Source organism: Mustelus asterias, chromosome 17 (genome assembly GCF_964213995.1).
Source record: "Mustelus asterias chromosome 17, sMusAst1.hap1.1, whole genome shotgun sequence".
NCBI classification, from domain to species: Eukaryota; Metazoa; Chordata; class Chondrichthyes; order Carcharhiniformes; family Triakidae; genus Mustelus; species Mustelus asterias.
In genome coordinates, this window is record NC_135817.1 from 34516064 (window position 1) to 34536421 (window position 20358).

A 20358-nucleotide genomic window follows, 5' to 3' on the forward strand; every position below is an offset into this window, starting at 1 on the left:
TTCTCATTGTACTTGTAAATGAAGCGTGGAACCATGTTTCTGACCCTAAAGTCATTAGAAAATCAAGAATTTCCATTACATATATTGGGAATTGATTGTGTTAAAACCAGAGTTCTGAGGAGAAAAACCAAGATTAAAGTGACCTGGGGCGGAATTCTCTGGTCTCGTCTGTGGCGGGGATCCGTTGTGTGCCAGAATGGAAAATTTGGAGTTCCAGTCAAAATTCCCATTAACTTCCCAGCAGTACTGGAAAATCCTAGCCAAGAACAAGGACGGAAGATTTCAGCCATTTTGTGATGGCATTTTGTTCTGCCTATCAGTAATGGGTTGTTTATTTTATTTATGTTGCATCAACATTTTCAAAATACAAGGCATGGGATACTTTAGAAAGTAGAAGATCCAACCATCCTTGTCCTTGTATAAAAGCTTCAAATCCCAGCAATCGTTCATTTACAATTTCTTCATTTACTAATTATACTTCCTAGCTTATTTTTATATAGCTAACATAAATCCATGCAGCAGTAAAAGAACAAATAGCTCTGCAAATTGGAAATGCCCTTTAACTGAAAACCTTAAATTTTAGTGTTTGAAGATTAATTGTGTTTGTGATTCCTGAGATTATCCACCTTCATTCTTATTCCAGTTGCACTTTCTATTATGGAGGCATTTCCAGTGGCAGCTGTTATTTTCCTTTCTCATAATTTCCAGATTTAAATGTGGACAGCTGCTCCAGATTTTATGAACAGTTGGTGTAATATCATGCTTGTGACTATCAATCTGGCCATGGACCTTTGCTTAACTGTATAGACCAGCGATGTCAAACTAATTTTGTACAGTGGACTTGAGCCGAAGTACGGGCCACATTCAGCAAAACTTATTTGGATGCATTGGAGTACAATGTGTTTCATATCTTTTTAGCAATTTCTGGGCGCATAGTCCTGCATCTGATCTGCATTGGCAACATGGCCATCTCTGCGCTGGTCCTTACTGTTTAAGTGTGTCCGGCTAGACTTGAAAGTTGAGGATGGATGAATTTAAATATACAAAGGAAGGTCTTGCATCTGTTTCAGGACCTTTCTGCAAATACGCATGGAATGTGTGCTGTAAAGGTCTGACAACTTTTCCAGTTCTGCAGCATCCTAAACAATAGTTCTTAATAGGGCTGCAAGAGAATGCTGAAGAAATGGCAGGGAGCATTTTTTTTTACTTGCCCTTCAGTGGATGCAGGATTAGCAGGCTTGACTCGGCCAGCTCCACAGTCACTGCTGGCCTATACTCGGCCCTCTTGCAGTTCACTGTTCAAACGCGCCGGATTTGGTAGCAAATCTGATCCCTGCATTGGGTGAACTGCCCCTGAATGCAAGACAAGTGATGGCAGCTTGTCCCAATTATTGAAATGAAACCTAAAAGTCCAGTTTTGGAGATATCACAAGCTTGGTTTCTAGCACAAGAATCTCCACCTTACTATTTCTACCAGTATTAATTTATAATTCTTCAAAAGTTCTCAGAAATGATGACAACTACATATTGTGCCTTAGGAGCAACATCATGGTGAGAATTTGCCATCTCCTTTGAGCCCACATCCTCTAACCTCATTTCCCAATTATTCTTCCCGCTAGCTTCCAACCTGGATCCCAAATCTTCCAACACAAAACCTCTCTCCACTCCTTCTTTCCCTCTCTCTCTCACGTACAGGGAAAGGTCACACTGATGTGTCTAAAATTCTCCTGGGCTGTTCGAAGGAGTCTTCTGGAGATCTTGTGTCCTATTCCAGGAAACTGCAAACCTAAGCACACTGCAGACTCTTATAGGTGGGATGTTCCGGCTACACTTGCCCCCAGGCTGGAAATTCCCGCCCGAGGTCAATGGATCTTTGCATGGTCCGCCCCCACCCACTATGATTCCCGTGGTGGGTGGGATGGGAAAATTCCCAAGGTGGCAGCATTGATACCGAATACAGCTTTGTCGCTGATCTAGCCGGAGAAGCAAACTCCTATTCACATAGAGTTTTAAAATCTCGTTTAGCAATCTTGGAACTGCATTCCTAATGGCACTGTGGGTGTACCTACTCCTCAGGCACTGCAGCAGTTCAAGAAGCCAGCTCATCACCATCTTCTCGAGGACAACCAGGGATGGGCAAGAAATATTGGCCGAGCCAGCGGCACTCACATCCCATAAATGAATTGTAAAAAAAAAGCACAGGTGGTTCGTCAGTTGTGGTGATGCTCCCTTAACATTGAAGATGACGCCAATGCTCCCATTGATGTTTATTGTCAGAAGCACCTCCAAAGTGCAATGGTCACAAAGATACAACTAATGTTTCTTTTGTTTAATTCTGTGACATGTTCAAAGATGTGTTGCTGGAGTGTTACTGTGTGCAAAATATAAATGATAACTTCCATCTGAAGGATTAGTACAGAATTTAATTTACGGTTGCATTTCCCTCAGACAACTTCAGGAGAAGATGTCCGAGATTTCGCCAAGGTATTAAAAAACAAGTTCCGAACAAAGAGATACTTTGCTAAACATCCTCGGATGGGATATCTGCCAGTGCAGACAGTTCTGGAGGGAGATAACTTAGAAACGTAAGTATTGTGTGAGACACTTATTATTTCCATAATACTTCAACGTTCACTGTGACCTTATTTGCACCAATAAAATTCGTATTCCACGGGAAATTAATATGACCCCCCACCCATTTTGTTGCACTGCTGCATGAATTTATATTGTGGATCTAAACAAATTAACACACACTTTTTAAGGATAAGTAACCTGTCATTAAAAGCATTCCGGAGATATTAAGTCGCATTCACAGAACATTTTGGATTAAGGATGAATGTCAGAATCAAAAGTGCTGTCTGTGTAAGTTGAATGTTGTCCAAATTTGGATTCATTTTCTTTACTGCCCCAAATTGCAAAGAAATCTCTTTGCCCCATTATTGTTTTTCCTGCTAAAATATCATTAATATTAGCAGCTCAAAGGTTACAATGGTAGGTGTTTACAACATTTTTCCGTTGTCAGGAAGTTGTATCTGTAATTCACGGTGCATGAGTTTATTTTGCATAACCAGATTGTCAAAGGCATGTTATTGGGCCTGCCATTCCTTTGTGCCCACTGATGTGCAGCTGAAGGCATTGGTGGACATACTACTGCAGTTAAATTTGTACAGATAAAAATAGTTCATAAAAAACATTTACAGGAATTGAAATGGTCAGGGGTAATATGACTTGGTTATAAGTGGATTGTTAAGAGATGTTGGAATGGAAGTACTGTACCTTTGGGGGAAAACTCCTTTCTTTGCCACCCTTAGTGATAAGTTGAGATGAATATAAACTTGTTTTGGCCACCCTGATTTTTGCTCAAAAGTCATGAGAGACAGCAATGCATTCCTTTAAACCTATGGGCCAGAATTTTACTGCCCCACCAGCCACAGGAATCAGAGTGGGTGAGGGATGGAGCATGAGAAGATCCATTGACCTCCGGTGGGATTTTACGGTTTCGGGACGAGCAAGGCCGTAAAAACCTGTCCACGGAGCTTTGGGCAGCAATGAATATTAACCAACCAACATCGAGAAAAGGACATCTTCAAAAATGTTGCAACAATCAGTGCACTTTTTTATATTATTAAAAGACCACAAAACCTGGCATCTTATTAAAGCCTTCATACACCACAATGGTTTTCTGTTCCATTGGCATTTCACAAAACTTTGAATGATTTTCATTGTTCTGAGATTGGAGTGCTTAAATTTCCAAATTCACGTGACATTCAAAATCATTGACTTTCTTGACATCCTTTTCTCTTGACATTTTATTGGATATACCTGTTGTACTGAGAATGTGGATTAAGCCATTAACCTGGAGCTCCTTGTGTCCTTTGTTTTTGTAATGTGTACTCCTTTGGTTTTCTAAATTTAGCTCTTGCATCTTTTAAGTTCTGCTGTTGACTGGGATACCCTCGCATTTTCAGAAGTGTCATCATTGCCACTGCTCCTTTTTACCCACCCTGGCAATCTCTTTGATCTCTGACCAAAATTACATGAGTAACTCACCACTACTTACGTTGATATGGTGCTACATATAAAATAACATATCTGAGGATTTTATATGAGAGAAGAGTTCCAACAGGAGATGGGAAGGATTGAGGAGACAAACCAAAATTGCAGTTAACTTTCTTGGAGGTTTTCCAAAGAAGGGAGTGAAATGTCAAGATGAAGAAGTTTCTAGCAAGGATTCAAAAGTTGCCTAGTGAAGAAAGAGCCCAAATATCAAGATGAGTGGCCAACTTTGGATGCAATATATTGAAACCTGTGTTTGCCTGCACCATAAAGCAGCCTTTTGTTAAATGTAGTGAGGTTTCCAGTTGATGCAAACTGTGATAAACTTAGTTTTGAACCTTCTTAATTAACTCACATTGGAAGTTAGTTCCCTTTAAATTCTTCAATCAATCAACTGTCGGATTGATTGGTCCCTAACGCAATTAATGTGAAAAAAATGTATAAAGGAAAAAGTGGGTGTAACTGGTTGCAATATTACATTTTGACTGCCTAATCTCACCACAACATTAAGTGTATAGCATGGTTATAAATTAACTGAGCTATTCAGGTTAGAGGAGTTGCAGATTCAATTAACCATCTTGTCCTGAGTAAGCTGACCTGAGGTGAAACTTTGCAGAGCTGCTTTATTGAATCCAGCAGCCCTGTATTCGGGACTTACAGAAATATTGTGAAGGATTTCAACTCCTAATTCCTGTCCAATGATTTGCTGCAACATGTGTCGGTTGAGAGAGGATAGAATTGTGCATGTCAATGGTGTTTCCCACTTTCTTGTTGCTTACTGCAACTCACTGCTGTATCTTCCACACGAGGAATGGCCACTTGAATGAGTACCTACTGCAGAGGAGGAGAAGGGACACTGGAGTGGGTGATGGGTTGTTAATTAAATAGAAGGCTCCATGTTAAAGGTATATGGAAGCCACCTGCACATGAAGAACACCTGAGGCTGTCCTGTCAGTACTTGTAGAAAAGTTTTATAGTTTGCTGACTTGCAAAGAAGTTGAAACTGAAAATCTAGACCAGCGAACTTAAGGCTTAGTTTCATAACCAGGTGTGATCTTTTGGATGTGCTGTCCCTGGGGGCACTTTCCTGATGGGATATACTAAAAGATATTGAGAGAAGAACGGTAATTACTTTTGGAGATATTAGCAGATGAATAGCATGCAATTGTGCGTTGTTCCTCTGTCCGCTATTTCAAAGGAGCCAATTATTTTGAGTGGGTTAACATCTCTCCTTTAAAACTGCGGAGGAATGTCACGCAAACACATTGAAATATTCATCGTCAGCAGTCGTTTCTAACTTCAAACTTAAATAGTCTGTAATTCATTACTTACCATCACTATAAGAAAATCATTCTATTGATAGATTGTAAACCCCTTAATTATAAAATGTAAATCAAGACGAGAAGCAACTTATGAAGTATGGTTGTCAACAAACTTAAGACCTGCAATATCTCTTTAACTCAGCCATAACCATTTTGTATTTTAAAATTATTAAATTCCTTATCTGCATTAGCTCTGTTGCCTATTTTCTTCACACTGCCTTTACAGAAAGAAAATAAAATTTGGAGCAGAGTATTTTTCTTTCATTGTGCCCTCGGGGTTGGGAGCAGATAGGCAGCAAATGATGCAGCATTTTGCTATGCTGTTGTCATCTGTAGAATGTAAATGTCAATGATACTGCTGGGATTATTACAAAGGGACAGAAATTGGCTCAGGGATAGGTTTTGTATGACATATATTGTGGATTTTGAAATTAGACTCTGTAGACCACCAAAGAAAGATGCTGCAATATTAACCCTTGCACTAACAGACATGCACAGGGGGTTTCACAAGAAATGCTCTTCGACTGTGCAGGTGGAAGAAGCTATTTGTGCTGCTGCTTGCTTTTGTGAGTAACTACGTGGTCAATGTGATGCCTAAAGCACAATCGAGCATAGACACCTATCCAAGATATTAAATGGGGGAGAAACAGGTCACACGTCCAATAAACTTTTATTCCAGATTATTAACTTGTTACTAATTTTATTTTTATGTTTTTCATTAATTGCTAATCATCCAGATATTACTAACCATGAAATGCTGACAGGCATTGAGCAAGCAAAGGATTTGCATGGATTTTGGTGATTTTGTTGTAGGACCCTTGACATGCATGGTATTTCCGTTTCTCTTGGTTATGTTATGAGCTCTACTAATTTTGTGGTAAAAATTAATCATTACTTTCATGTGGCATTTCATGAATTCTGAATGGGTGCAGAATGGACAAAATTTCAAATGTTCTCCTCAGTGGGGAGATGCCGATAGTTCAAATTGCGCCACCGTTTCACAGACATTGGGTGGGATTTTACAGCCTTGCTCGGACGAGACCGGAAATTGTCGCCCGAGTTCAACCGTGATTTCCGTTGTCGGACCCTCGCCCGTGCCGATTCCATGGTGGGCGAGGTGGTAGAGTTCTGGCCATTGTGTATAAGGCCATTCTGAGGATGTCCATATTAACCAAGAGGGGTTGATTTTAGAAATTCGAATAGGGTTTTGCTTGTCTGGGAGTTTTAAACCAAAAATGTGATGGTGAGTCTTGATGGCATGCAGCAATCTTTGTTCCTTGAGCAATTTTGGCTGTAACTACATCTATTTATATATTTTTTTCAATAATCCTATTGCATTAACAGATAGCAGCAGTACATTCTTTATGCTGTTCAGAATGCACTAACATATTGTGTAGTAAAACATACAGATTAGAATTGTCCTATGTTCCATCCTGAGTTAGTTGACCTGAGAGAGCAGCAGTGAGGCACACCAATTAACCTCCAAGCTCTTTGACTACAAAAGGCAATATTTCTAAGGATTTTACACCTGCTGGCTCTCTGGTGACTCCTACTGGAAAGTGCACACCTGTGGACATAAAGTGAGGACAGAAGCAAACTGTGCCGTTACACCCTTCTTGATAAATAACCTGCCAGCACTCATTATCTGGATCGGCACATGAACGAGGGTTACCTTAGCAAGGTAATGTCGAACTGCTGGGACCCATGGAATGGAACCCCAGCAAAGGTCATTGCTTTTAGATATGGCAAAGAGGAAATGGTCCACAGGAGAGCGGTGTAATAGAGATGCTCTCAGTTTTGCGCATATCTTAAATTTATAAATTTTAACTACATTGAAAGATATATTTCTGTTGTTGCAAAACAGTTGCATGATATCTTTGCACATACATTGCATATTATTTCTTCATATTGCTCCCATGTTCATTCACATCATTGTTCTTTCTGCTGCTTTTTCTCCCCCTCCTTATTTTATGCTTGTTGCATTTCTCCTGAGTTTCAGCTGCCACTTCATCTCCATATTTTTGTCTTGCAGTCCTGTTACTCTGATCAACTTCTGGCCAGTAGATTATGAGTGAGTACTTCTGCTGATGTACACATCTGCATCGTGGTTTATTGATTTTTCTTTTAAAAAATATAAAGAAATGATTGCAACCAGTGTTAATGTTTCCACTCCCAGTTGCTTGACTTAGTTTGCTTTTGAACACGATTGCGTGAATTTTCTGAAACATTTCAAAAGGTAAAATGTCACGAATACCAACCTTTTCTATTTTTAAGGTCTCTATATTAAATGAAGAAAATAATTTATGTCCTGAGGGTAGTTCACCACCCCAAATGTTTGTTCAACTCCAGCTTGGAATGGTGGTGCCTACGTCTCCATGAAAAGGCTTTATTCTGACAACCTCGGTCCACATAACTCAAAATTGTCCTTAATTCAGCACTGACTGCCACTAAATTGGAGAAGCCTCTCATTGATTTGTGTGAAAAGGGGAAAGCAAATCATAAAAGTGCAATAATTTGTAATCATGGGTTAGGGCTGAGATGCATTGTATTAGAAATTTACCTTGGTGGTTAGCACAAAATAGATGGCATTGTTTCAGCCAGCTGTTACATGCATCCTCAGATATTCAAATCCATTTGACTGAATATCGGCTGATGCGACACCATATGTTTTACATGACTACCCATTCCAACTTCCCACTTGCATTTTTTGTAGAGCAGAGGAATCTTTGCTTCGTTATTAACATTGAAAGTGGGTTTCAGAAGTTACCATGTATCCCTCGCCGAGAGAGTCACAACGTTCAACATTATAATCTCCTTCAGAATGCTAACCCTTTAAAAATTGCACAGGAATTTCCTCAGAGCTTCTCCCACTCTGCTCCAGTAATTTTTCTGGGAGCTCAACATAAACTCCCTTTTGCTTGGGTAAATATGGTCCTCCTGCAGTGAGATCAGGAAAAGACCTCAGCAGTAGTTCACGGTTGCGGAAGGTTATTTCCTGGTTAAAACACCGATGTGGCAGTAAATTATCACCAATCTCGTGTATACCTAAATTTTAATTATCCTCCTCAAATGGAGAGGACACTTCCCACCCAGCAGGTAAATAGTGAAAATGGATGAATAATTGACAGTCCTCACATTATCATATTCAATGTACGACACTGTAATACCCAAGCAATAAGTGTGATACATAATAAAATAGTGTCAATAAGTGTCTCTTGAAAGGCTTTCTTCTACTGAAAAATAAAAATGGATGACAGGAGTGCGAATAATGGAACTTCATGTACCCTAAAATTGTTGTTTATGGCTTTAATTTTTCTAAACCTTAGCTTGAATATTCAATGTCATCCCACAGTGATGAATTGTCCAGATGGGAGTTCACCTATGTTCACACAAAGAATTGCAATTGCATATCTTCAGCACATCTTATCACAACATCACTGAAGGAGACTGCTCAGCCCATCAAGTCTGCATCGACTCTTCAGCAAACAATCGAATTAATCGCCCCTCCCCTGCTCCTACAGTATATCCCTGCAAGTTTTTCTTCTGTCTGTAAAGAAGGGTAGCGGAAACAGATTAAATATTAGCTTTTAAAAGGGACTTGGAAAAAGACTTGATGGAAATACCTGCAGGACTATGTTGAAAGGGCAGAGGGTTGGAACTATTTGGGTAGCTCCTTCCAAAAGCTGGCACAGGCACAATGAGTTTAATGGCCTCATTCGGTGCTGTATCATTCTATGATTGTGATTATGCCACCAATAGAATGCCAACTGTGTTACAATATTTTGTAAGAGAATAATTGAGTAGTTTTGATGGAGCAACTCCCATGCTGGATCCAGGTTTTAAATGTGCATAGATTTGAGTAAACCACAGTAGTTTGCATATCCACCTCATCAATTTTTAGGCAACCCCGAGTAATAAACTTTCAGTTCTATTATTTATTCAGCCTGATAGAAAGAGAGAGTGAGTCAGTGCTGGGAATAAATAGATTAGAAATTATTTTTACAATAAATAATTTTCCAGAGTTAATAGTGGTATGCTTCATTTTAAAATGTGGACTTCACTTTAAATAAATGTGTGTATCTCATCTTACAACTCCAAGCTGCCTTTCTCAAATTTTTAATTTAAATCTGTGAAGTAGAACTGTTGAATGATTATTGGTTTGAACCTCTGAACTGTTGGAAATGGACTTTTTCCTTTGAAATAACCAGTTCTCCATTTGAAATCCCTTGACATTTATCAGCCATTTACAGTAATAGAAATGTTTCTATTACCTATGTACTGTTGGCAATAATTTTTCTTCAATCAAAAGTGCTTTTCCAATTTGGCACCATTTCAAGCACAATGAAGGGAATCGAGTTACATTATCTTTCATTTGGTTTTCAGAAATATCAGGAAGAGACATGCATATTAAAAGCAGAGCATGATGAATGCAGAAAGTCACCCATGGCAAAGTTTAAGGTTAATTTTATTAAAGTAAGATTGGTATGAATTATATGGCTTTTGAAATTCACAGCAGCATACTTGTCCCAGACCTTGCCCACCTGGGGCAACACAAAAGATAAATTATCGCAATTGTCTTTATCACAGTTAAGTAGACCATGCAGAGATGGACATCACAATGGGATTGGCAGATACAGTAGTCATTATTTGCTGCATTGTAATCACAGGTTCGTCTTGTGTTCCAGATAATTGTACGCAAATGTCCTTGGTAAATTGTTATCAGTGGGAGGTGATAAATCTGGCAGCCTGTCACTTTATGATTTGCACGGTGTTACACTTCTGTAAACAGCAGGTCTTTTTCTCAATTGCAGACCTGCCTCATCCCCTCAGTTGTCACATGATGATACTCATTCACGAATTGAACATTATGCTAGCAGGTAAGAGATCGTTGTGTGTCATTTGTGGAGCTCAATTTAATTATCATTAATTTCAACAAAATATATTATTTCTCAATGATTCTGTTGCATCTCGACTTTGTCAAAATTGACATCTTCAACAGTAATCTCCAATTGGCTTTCCAACTAAGGTTGTTACATGGAAAAATATTCAGTTAACTTTTTCCAGTCTACAGCAGTATGTCCACATTCTAGGCTGAAGATGGATGGAATATTCTTGTGCTTCAGTGTAATAATCATTAGGTTTGTAACTGATGTTGTGTGAAAGTGGACTGTAACTTTTTTGTACATAGCTCTGCTATTTTCACATCTAGGTGCTTTTTAATGCAATTCACTGCTCAAGCGAAATTGCAATGTTGATGTACAATGATTTTCTCAGAACACCTGGACTAGTTTACACAACTGCACTGTTAAGTAATATTTCCTTCCAAGTTGACTCTTAATTTCTGTGTCACCATTATATGGTATTATGTAAATAGGCTGTCAAACATTGTGCCAACAACTGTTTCTAACCTCAGAAGGCACGTTGAAGGAGTTTGTTGTTTTGAACATGCATTCTCATGGTACATGAGTGTGCCATTCGGCCACTTGAGCTTGCTCTGTTGTTTAATTAGATTATGACTGATCAGCTCAGCTTAATTTACCTGCTTTAGCTGCATATCCATTGATAGCTTGAGTAAATTCATATCTAAAAAATGAAATGCCACTGGTAATGTCTTTACTAAATTCCACTGCTTAATAGAACACAAAGAGGTCTTGCAGTGAGAGATACTTGCAACATGGAGAAATATGCTTGCAAAGAGATTGATATGTATACACCAGACACTGTACGAGGACGTAAAATAACATAATTCAAAGAGACCTATAAGGGTGGCACAATGGTTAGCACTGCTGCCTCACAGCGCCAGGGACCTGATTTCAATTCCAGCTTCTGGTGACTGTCTGTGTAGAATTTGTACATTCTGCCCGTGTCTGTGTGGGTTTCCTCCCACAGTCCCAAGGTGTGTAGGTTAGATGGATTAGCCATGGTAAATGCATGGACTTACAGGGATAGAGTGGGGGAGAGGGAGTGGGATAGCTTGATCTTGGTTTCGGAAAAGGTTCGGCACAAGATCGTGGGCCGAAGGGCCTGTACTGTGCTGTACTGTTCTATGTTCTATGTAGGGCTTACAGGGATAGAGAGTGGGGAGAGTGTCAGTGCAGACTCAATGGGCTGAATGGCCTCCTCCTGCACCACTGGGATTCTATTTAAAACGACCTGGGTGTCCCTCGTACACCGGTCACTAAAAGCAAGCAGGTACAGCAAGCAAGTAGGAAGGCAAATGATATGTTGGCCTTCATTGCAAGGGGACTTGAGTGCAGAGGAGCTGCCTTACTGCAGCTGTACAGGGTCTTGGTGGGACGACACTTGAAATATTGTGCACAGTTTTGGGCCCCTTGGATATATTTGCCATAGAGGGAGTGCAGCAAAGGTTCACCAGACTGATTACTGGGATGGTGGGATTGACATATGAGAAGAGATTGGGCCAACTAGACAGATCTGTATTTACTGAGGTTTAGCAGAATGATAGGGGATCGCATTGAAATGTACAAAATTCTGATGGCTGGACAACTGGATGCAGGGATGTTGTTCCTCCTGCTGGGGGTCTAGAACAAGGGTCACAGTCTTGGGATACAGGGACTGGGATGAGGAGAAACTTCTTCACTCAGGTGAACAGGTGAACCTGTGGAATTCTCGAGTACAGGAGGCTAAGTTAGTGAATATATTTAAGAAGGAACTAAATTTATAAACCATAATGGCATAAAGCGAAATGGAGTGAACGTGAGAATATAGCGTTGAAATAGATGATCAGCCATAGTCATATTGAATGGCAAAGCAGGGTTGAATGACCTACTCCTGCTCCTATTTTCTTATGTTTCTATAAATGTTTAGCTTTTTGTAGAACTGGTTCAAAATAGTTTGTACTTGGATATTGAATTGATAGACAGCATTTAATGGTCCAAGTGTTGTTCTATGCATTGCCTCGACATACCAATAGCATTATGGTGCCATTGTAAAGTCATATGTTGGAAATGTCCTGACAATATGTGAAAGACCCTAGGCTGAGTTTGGTGATGCCACAATTGCAGAGGTAGCACTTACTGCACATGTAATTACAATGCTTGTAGCATTAAAGCTTGCAACATCCTGGGCAGCTTCCTACATCAAAGATGGAGCAGATCTAGGTAAAACAAGGAAGGAAGGAAGGAGCGGGAGTACCAGGTTAGAGTCGGGTGCTGAATTTCCAAAGAAGGGTGGGAAAGATGGTGGGGACAAGATAGAACACAATAGACCACAGCTGGCAACAGTCAAGAGACCAGAACACCATTTGGCTCAGAGTGCAAAAACAGGAAGTAGGCCCAGGAGAAGCCTGGGAAGGTTTTTGGAGGGTTTAAAAGCAGGCCGCACTTTTGAGCGGGCAGCGTCGGGAGTGAGCAGGGAGCAGAGTGAGAGCTGATGGGCTTTGGCTCATCAGGCTTCGGCGTAAACAGGCAGAGGTGGGTAGGTTTAGATAGTTTTTCCTTTGTCATTGGAAGAAAGGGGGAATTATGATTGTGAGGCCAGTTTGTTGTTCTCCATGTCGGATGTGGGAGGTCCTGGAGTCAGCTAGCCTCCCGGACGTCCATATCTGCGCCAGGTGCATCGAGCTGCAGCTCTTAAGGGACCGCGTTGGGGAACTGGAACTGCAGCTCAATGACCTTCGTCTGGTTAGGGAGAATGAGGAGGTGATAGATAGGAGTTACAGGCAGGTGGTCACACCGGGGCCACGGGAGACAGACAAGTGGGTCACGGTTAGGAAGGGGAAAGGTCAGGTACTAGAGAGTACCCCAGTGGCTGTGCCCCTTAAAAATAAGTATTCCTGTTTAAGTACTGTTGGGGGGAGCAACAATGGCTGTGCCTCTGGCGCAGAGTCCGGCCCAGCAGCTCAGAAGGGTAGGGAAAGGGAGGATGAGCAAACTGACCACAGTATCAAGGTACAGGGAGCCATCCAAGTTGGGGGGAGAAACAAAAAATGTAGTAGAAATTGGGGATAGTACACTTTTGGATGCTGTTGGGGGGGGGGCGGGGGGGACTTAACAGGGGTAAGCCATGGTGTACGGGTCACTGGCTCAGAGTCTGTCCTTGTGGCTCAGTGTTGTCGAGGGGAGTACTGAGATGCAGGCTGTTGGACTGGATGGGATTGATGTTCATAAGGAAGAGGTGTTAGCAATTCTGGAAAGGGTAAAAATAGATAAGTCCCCTGGGCCGGATGGGATTTATCCTAGGAATCTCTGGGCGGCTAGACAGGAGATTGCAGAGCCTTGGGCCTTTTCTTTGTGTCGTCATTGTCTACAGGAACAGTGCCAGAAGACTGGAGGATAGCAAATGTTGTCCCCTTGTTCAAGAAGGGGAGTAGCGACAACCCTGGTAATTATAGACCGGTGAGCCTTACTTCTGTTGTGGGCAAAGTATTGGAAAGGATTATAAGAGATAGGATTTATAATCACCTAGAAAGGAATAATTTGATTAGGGACAGTCAGCACGGTTTTGTGAAGGGTAGGTCGTGCCTCACAAACCTTATTGAGCTCTTTGAGAAGGTGACCAAAGCGGTTGATGAGGGTCAAGCGGTTGATGTGGTGTATATGGATTTCAGCAAAGCGTTTGATAAGGTTCCCCATGGTAAGCTTTTGCAGAAAATACGGACACATGGGATGAGGGTGATTTAGTGGTTTGGATCAGGAATTGGCTAGCTGTAAGAAAACAGAGGGTGGTGGTTGATGTGAAAAATTCATCCTGGAGTTCAGTTACTAGTGATGTACCGCAAGGATCTGTTTTGGGGCCACTGCTGTTTGTCATTTTTATTAATGACCTGGATGAAGGCGTGGAAGGATGGATTAGTAAATTTGCGGATGACACTAAAGTCGGTGGAGTTGTAGACAGTGTGGAGGGAAGTGGCAGGTTACAGAGGGACATAGATAAGCTGCAGAGCTGGGCTGAGAGGTGGCAAATGGAGTTTAATGCGGAAAAGTGCGAAGTGATTCACTTTGGAAGGAGTAACAGGAATACAGAGTACTGGGCTAATGGTAAGATACTTGGTAGTGTGGATGAACAGAGGGATCTGGGTGTCCATGTGCATAGATCCCTGAAAGTTGGCACCCAGGTTGATAGGGTTGTTAAGAAGGCGTACGGTGTGTTAGCTTTTATTGGTAGAGGGATTGAGTTTCGGAGCCAGGAGGTCATGCTGCAACTGTACAAAACTCTGGTACGACCGCATGTGGAGTATTGCGTACAGTTCTGGTCGCCGTATTATAGGAAAGATGTGGAAGTGTTGGAAAGGGTGCAGAGGAGATTTACCAGGATGTTGCCTGGTATGGTGGGAAAATCATATGAGGAAAGGCTGAGGGGCTTGAGGTTGTATTCGTTAGAGAGAAGAAGGTTAAGAGGTGACTTAACAGAGGCATACAAGATGATCAGAGGATTAGATAGGGTGGATAGTGAGAGCCTTTTTCCTTGGATGGTGATGGCTAACACGAGGGGACATAGCTTTAAATTGAGGGGTGAGAGATATAGGACAGATGTTCGAGGTAGGTTCTTTACTCAGAGAGTAGTAAGGGTGTGGAATGCCCTGCCTGCAGCAGTAGTGGACTCGTCAACATTAAGAGCATTCAAATGGTTATTGGATAAACATATGGATGATATTGGAATAGTGTAGATTAGAGGGGCTTTAGATTGGTTCCACTGGTCGGCGCAACATTGAGGGCCGAAGGGCCTGTACTGCGCTGTAATGTTCTATGAGGCATATCAAGGGCTTGGACGAGGTGTGTTGAGAATGGGGCAACGAGGGCTCAGGAGAGGGGCAGCGAGGGCTCGAGAGAGGGGCAATGAGGGCTTGGGAGAAGGATGGTGAGGGCTCGGGAAAGGCATGGCGAGTGCTCCAGATCAACAATGTGAGTGCTGTAGTGGAGAAGCATGAGGTGGCAGAGCAGCAGCAAACAGCTTGAGTCATGAAACTGCAGGCAGTGAGAGACAGAGTGACTGTTACCCAGAGCCAGAAAGAGGCCAAGTGAATAGCCAGCAATTGCTGATGGTTGATGATATCACCACACGCAGGTACAACCAGTACTTGCACTGGCTGATAGGTTTACACCAAATGGTATTGGGACAAACTGCACATGCACCAGAGGATGCAGTGAAAGACAAGCATGTATGCACAAAGACATTTGTCGATTGGTGCGCAGAGCTATAGTGATGATCCTGTTGCTTGAGTGTGGGTAGTGGCTTGCTTTAAGTCGTTGATTCTGGGCTATATGCAATGGCCCTAAGAGTTGGCTTGCTGACACTGTGTGGTACTCGTCAAGGAGGGAAGGCAGGATCGGGATATTGTATTTGACGATCAGCCATGGTCAAATGAATGGCGGAGCAGGCTTGAAGAGCGGAATGGCGCCTCCTAATTTCTATCTTTCTATTGATGGAGGCAGTACACCAACATTTGTGAGGAGGCAAGATTGCTAATGAGAGTTAATGGGGAAGATGAGACTATCACTGCAGGTACCAGTGGGGTTTTGGAAATGGATTGTTACGCTTGCTGATCTGCTGTAGCCAAAAACCCAGCAGATTAAGGAAAGAGATTTAAACAAAATGCCAAAAGAAATCCTTGAAAAGAGGTGAGGCATCCTAAAACATGTACCCTAAAAACTAACATTGAATTCAAGACTTTCATGGATCCAACAGCTTCCTATGACATATAAAGAATTTATGTAAAACCTTGGTTAATTTGAATCATATTAATGCCTGTCAGCTAATGTGAACTGGAGCCATAATTAGGAGTTCAAGTAGCCACTTTAAAAAATCATGTCCCTGGTGAATGGCAATGTTTTAAAATATGGTTATTCATCCTACCTTGATGTGACATGTCAGAAGCTAGATAATTCTGTGAATTGCTATCACTACAAAGAGAACTTGGCTAGAAACATGCACTGTCATGCATTGCCTGTTTCCTTTTCATCTGAATGCTATGTTATCACTCCTTGAGGATAATTTGTTCATTAGTCAGATATAGGGAGTGGAAAGACTTGAGATAGATAAATTGGTTCATGAGTTCAGCTGCCTCCTACTGGATTGCTTATTGTAAGGAATGAGTGCAATGTGTGGGCTCAATCAATAATTTTTGCAAAAGAGGGTAACAACTTTGGCTTCTTGGAAGTTGTTGGTTTGACTGTTCAAAACAAAACAAAAGTAGACATAGCAATTCCTAATCTGAGCTGCTCTTTGCAGAGGGAATGTTCAATATAGGCTATAGCATTTCTAGGCATGCTGGGATGGGGCTTCGGAAATCCAATTCCTCTGCCCCCAGGCTGACTGGCCTGACAGCAATGATAAGATGTGGGATTAGGCAACCATCTCATTCATTTGCTACAAGCGTACCCATCTGGATGAACTGAAGAATAAGAATAACCTACTGATCCTGAGGAAGAAAAGGCATGCAGGACAGAGGAGGCTATTCAGCCCACTATTCCTGTGCTGGTTTTTTGAAGGGGCTACTCAATAAGTCCCACCCTCTTGTTCTTTCCCTAAAGCACTCTCAATATTTTCTTTTCAAGTATATATCCAACTCACTTTTGAAATGATCAATAAAAGATAAAAGGATCCAAACATTTGCCTGGCTCCTGTTGGTTTTCCATTGTAACTCCAGGGCGCAAAAGCTGTTGTGGTTTCCCATTGTAACTACAGTGGGACAGACTGGTGGAAGCCACTGGAAACATATGGGTATGCTTGTGCTTGGTCTCTACCATTTTTGGGGTACCTAGGTACATTGAGTACAGTGTCTGGAGCCTTCACCCACCAGATCCTTACAAGATGCACATCATCAGGAGGATGGAGCAGAGGTGGAGTCTCCATTTCCCTGGCTCACATGGTGCTGAGCAAATGACTGGCATTCCACACAACAAATGAGAAGAGGCAAGCTGACCTCCACGCAGAAATTGGACCTAATTGAAAGGAGTCTTTGATGGAGTGGGACCAGTGCAAAAATCCAAGAAGCAGAAGACAGATTGGTTATCCGGTCCTGGATGAGCTGAAATTTTTTCCAATTAAATATCAGCACAACTGAAGCCATTGTTTTCAGTCTCCACTCCAAACTCAATTCCCTAGCTGCTGACTTAATCTCTCCCATTGGCAACAGTCTGAGATTTAAGTCTGTGATACTCACAACCCTGGTGTCACGTTTGATCTTAAGATTCTCCTCCGGCACACCCACCTCGTCTATCACTGTAATATCCTCCAACCCCACCGGGATAACTGCGCTTCTCTAATTCTGGCTTCTTGTGAATTCTCAAATTATAATTGCTCCACCATTGGTAGCCATACAGTTGCCTAGCCCCCAAGTTCAGGAATACTCTCCCTAAACCTCTTTAACTTGCCTCCTTTACAACACCTTCTTAAAACCTACCTCGTTGACCAAGCTTTTGGTCATCTCACCTAATATCTCTTTATATGGCCTGGTGTTATATTTTGTTTTATAACATTTCCTGTGAAGTGCCTTCATTCTGTTAAAGGTGCTATATAAAGATAAGATGTTGATGGTTTTAATAAAAAACTTTCTTCAGCCTCCCTACAAGGGCCAAGGGGGAAATTGGGTGGGGGCTTGGTTAATCTCCTACTAATGACAGGTTAGTATCAGGTTTACCAGTTGCATGGGGAAGGCTTGCACTAGAGATGAAGTTTGTAATCTTGTGGAAGTCTGTCTGTTTCCACGGACCCTCGTAAACCCTGGTGAGATTGATGCTGACATTGTTATATCCTGAAGACTTTGTCCCAAAAATGTAAAAAGTGACTAGTTATTTTCGCAAAGCTGTTTCAATTCACCACAACCTTGATAATTGCTGATTTTTGTTTTGCAGGCTAGCAGAGATGGAAAACAGAAATGGATCTTACTTGAATGACAGCATCTCACCCAATGAAAGCATGTATGTATTAGAGTGAGAATTAATTATTATTTTCAGAAAACCAAGTATAAGTGACACAACCAGAATACATCATTTAGTTCCACATGGATTTTCATCTCCAGATTTAATTGTTAGTCCCTTGGAATTATATTTGCACATAATTTAGTACATTCAGAAAGCCACAAGATATTAGTTGCTGGAGTCTAATAGAATGGATTCTCCTGTTGCTTTAACAGATCAGTGTTCAGAAAGTAAACAAAAAGAGGCCAGTTTACAGTCTAGGTTGATGTTCTCTCACATGTTACGTTAGGCCAAGTCTTGATTTGCAAAATCAATTGCAAAATATTGCATATGAAGTCAAGAGTTGGAGGGATGGACGGAGACAGTGGCCTAGCACCATGCTCTTGACTCTATTCTCTTCAAATGTTGAAATTGCTTGATGACACAGACTTCTCCTTTTGGGTGTGCCCAAGGTTGATTCTCCCCATGTATTGGAATCCAGCTTGCAAATCCTAAAGTTGGCTTTCAGATTGTCTTTTATATCTAAGTTTGGGATGTCCTGTGGTGCTGGTTCTGGTTCCCATGCTCAGCTAGCTGTGGAATGCGCCTTTGGTATGTGGGATTTGTACATGCGAATTACATGACCAGCACAGCAAAACTGATCGCTGATGAGTTTGTTTTTGATGCCAGGTATGCAGTGCTTTACATGAACCTCAGTGCTGGGAAGATTGTCCTGCTACTTCACAGTGGAAATGGAATGCTTCTGATTGTTTTATATGGTGCAGCTAAAGTTGCCATGGTCTCGCACTCATGAGGGTTAGAAGGATCAGGATGATGATGAGAGCTGAGATGTCTTCATCCTCAAGAAGTCCCATGTGATCAGCATTTCAAACAGTCTCCCCTAATCAAATGCTGACTGCCTGGCTTCATGTGCCAGTCTTTGTTTAGAAATGTGGGCAGCGGTGTGAAGTCGGGCGTTTGGTGCCTGTCAGCCAGGCAGCTCTGAGTTGGTAGGGCTCGTCAACCTTAAGGATCTACAAGGAGAAAGTAGCTAGTCTAAATATTGGGCAGAGATCCATTATACTGGATCTCTGCAAACTTCTTGCCACAATTTCTAGCAGATGCATGTAGCACTGTCTGTATTTGGGTAAAAATGTCATCAAATGGCCAATTTTCTCTCTTCTGCTGTATTATCTTCTCAATAAATTAGCATTTTTAAAGTACATGGCCAAATGAGACAGAAATTAGAGAGGTGAATTATAGTATCAGTTCTGAGTTTACTTCAAAACTATTTGAAATCTTTCCCCCCTAATGTAATCAGTTACTTTGATTTCTTCTCTTATGCTCACCTTTCTTCTGCACAATTCAAACGATTCTTACATTGAGAATTCTTCCATATGTTTGTTGTTTAGATGAAGATGCAAAACAACAGGTTTGTTAGACAACTGTGAGATACATAGCATTGATGGCACCAGTCCCTCCATACCAAAATATGCAGGTAAAGACTTGCAAACCTGCAGTTATTAGAGAATCAGTGCCTCTGCAAGTGCATTAAGTGAATCTTTAATACGTTGTTTGCTGGAGAACACAATGTGATTATTCCAAAGAACAATGGTGCCATGAGAGGACACAGTGATTCCCAAAGGCCCAGGGAGTCATTGATTGTGTCCACTAGGCCCTTGTTAAATATTTTTCCCAAAACAACAGGAAAGAATTGTATTCTGTCAATGTAAAGCTTGTAAGCAGGTGAATAGAGCATGAATGATCAACATCAGCACCTAGTGGCCCATGAAGAGAAAGATGTTGCTGGTTGGAGGGTCTGTATGCATCACTGCTTGAGTTGACAAGTCTAGATGCTGATGTTCATTCATACTCTGTGTGATGCATTGCACCAAATTCTGTGGAACAAAGGGATCTTTGCGTTTTTGTCCACAGATCTCTGAAAGCAGAAGGGCATGTTAGTAGGGTGGTGAAAAAGACGTGTGCGACTTTATCAATCAAAGCATAGATTACAAAAGCAGGGAAGTCATGTTGGAGTTATATAGAACTTTGGTGAGGCCACAACTATAGTGCTGTGTGCAGTTCTGGTCGTCACATTATCAGAAGGATCTGATTGCACT

At 41.5% G+C, this 20358-nt stretch overlaps 1 protein-coding gene across 14 annotated transcripts in view; it reads left to right on the top strand.

Moving 5' to 3' along the window:
- LOC144506416 (dystrophin-like) overlaps positions 1-20358 on the top strand; it is a 1861003-nt gene that overhangs the window by 1785334 nt on the left and 55311 nt on the right. For all 14 annotated transcript variants that reach the window (XM_078232507.1, XM_078232503.1, XM_078232508.1 and 11 more), the window contains 4 exons: positions 2449-2585; positions 7411-7449; positions 10190-10255; positions 18194-18259. In XM_078232507.1, coding sequence (XP_078088633.1) covers positions 2449-2585; positions 7411-7449; positions 10190-10255; positions 18194-18259 — 308 coding nt within the window. The remainder of the gene's footprint in view (positions 1-2448; positions 2586-7410; positions 7450-10189; positions 10256-18193; positions 18260-20358) is intronic.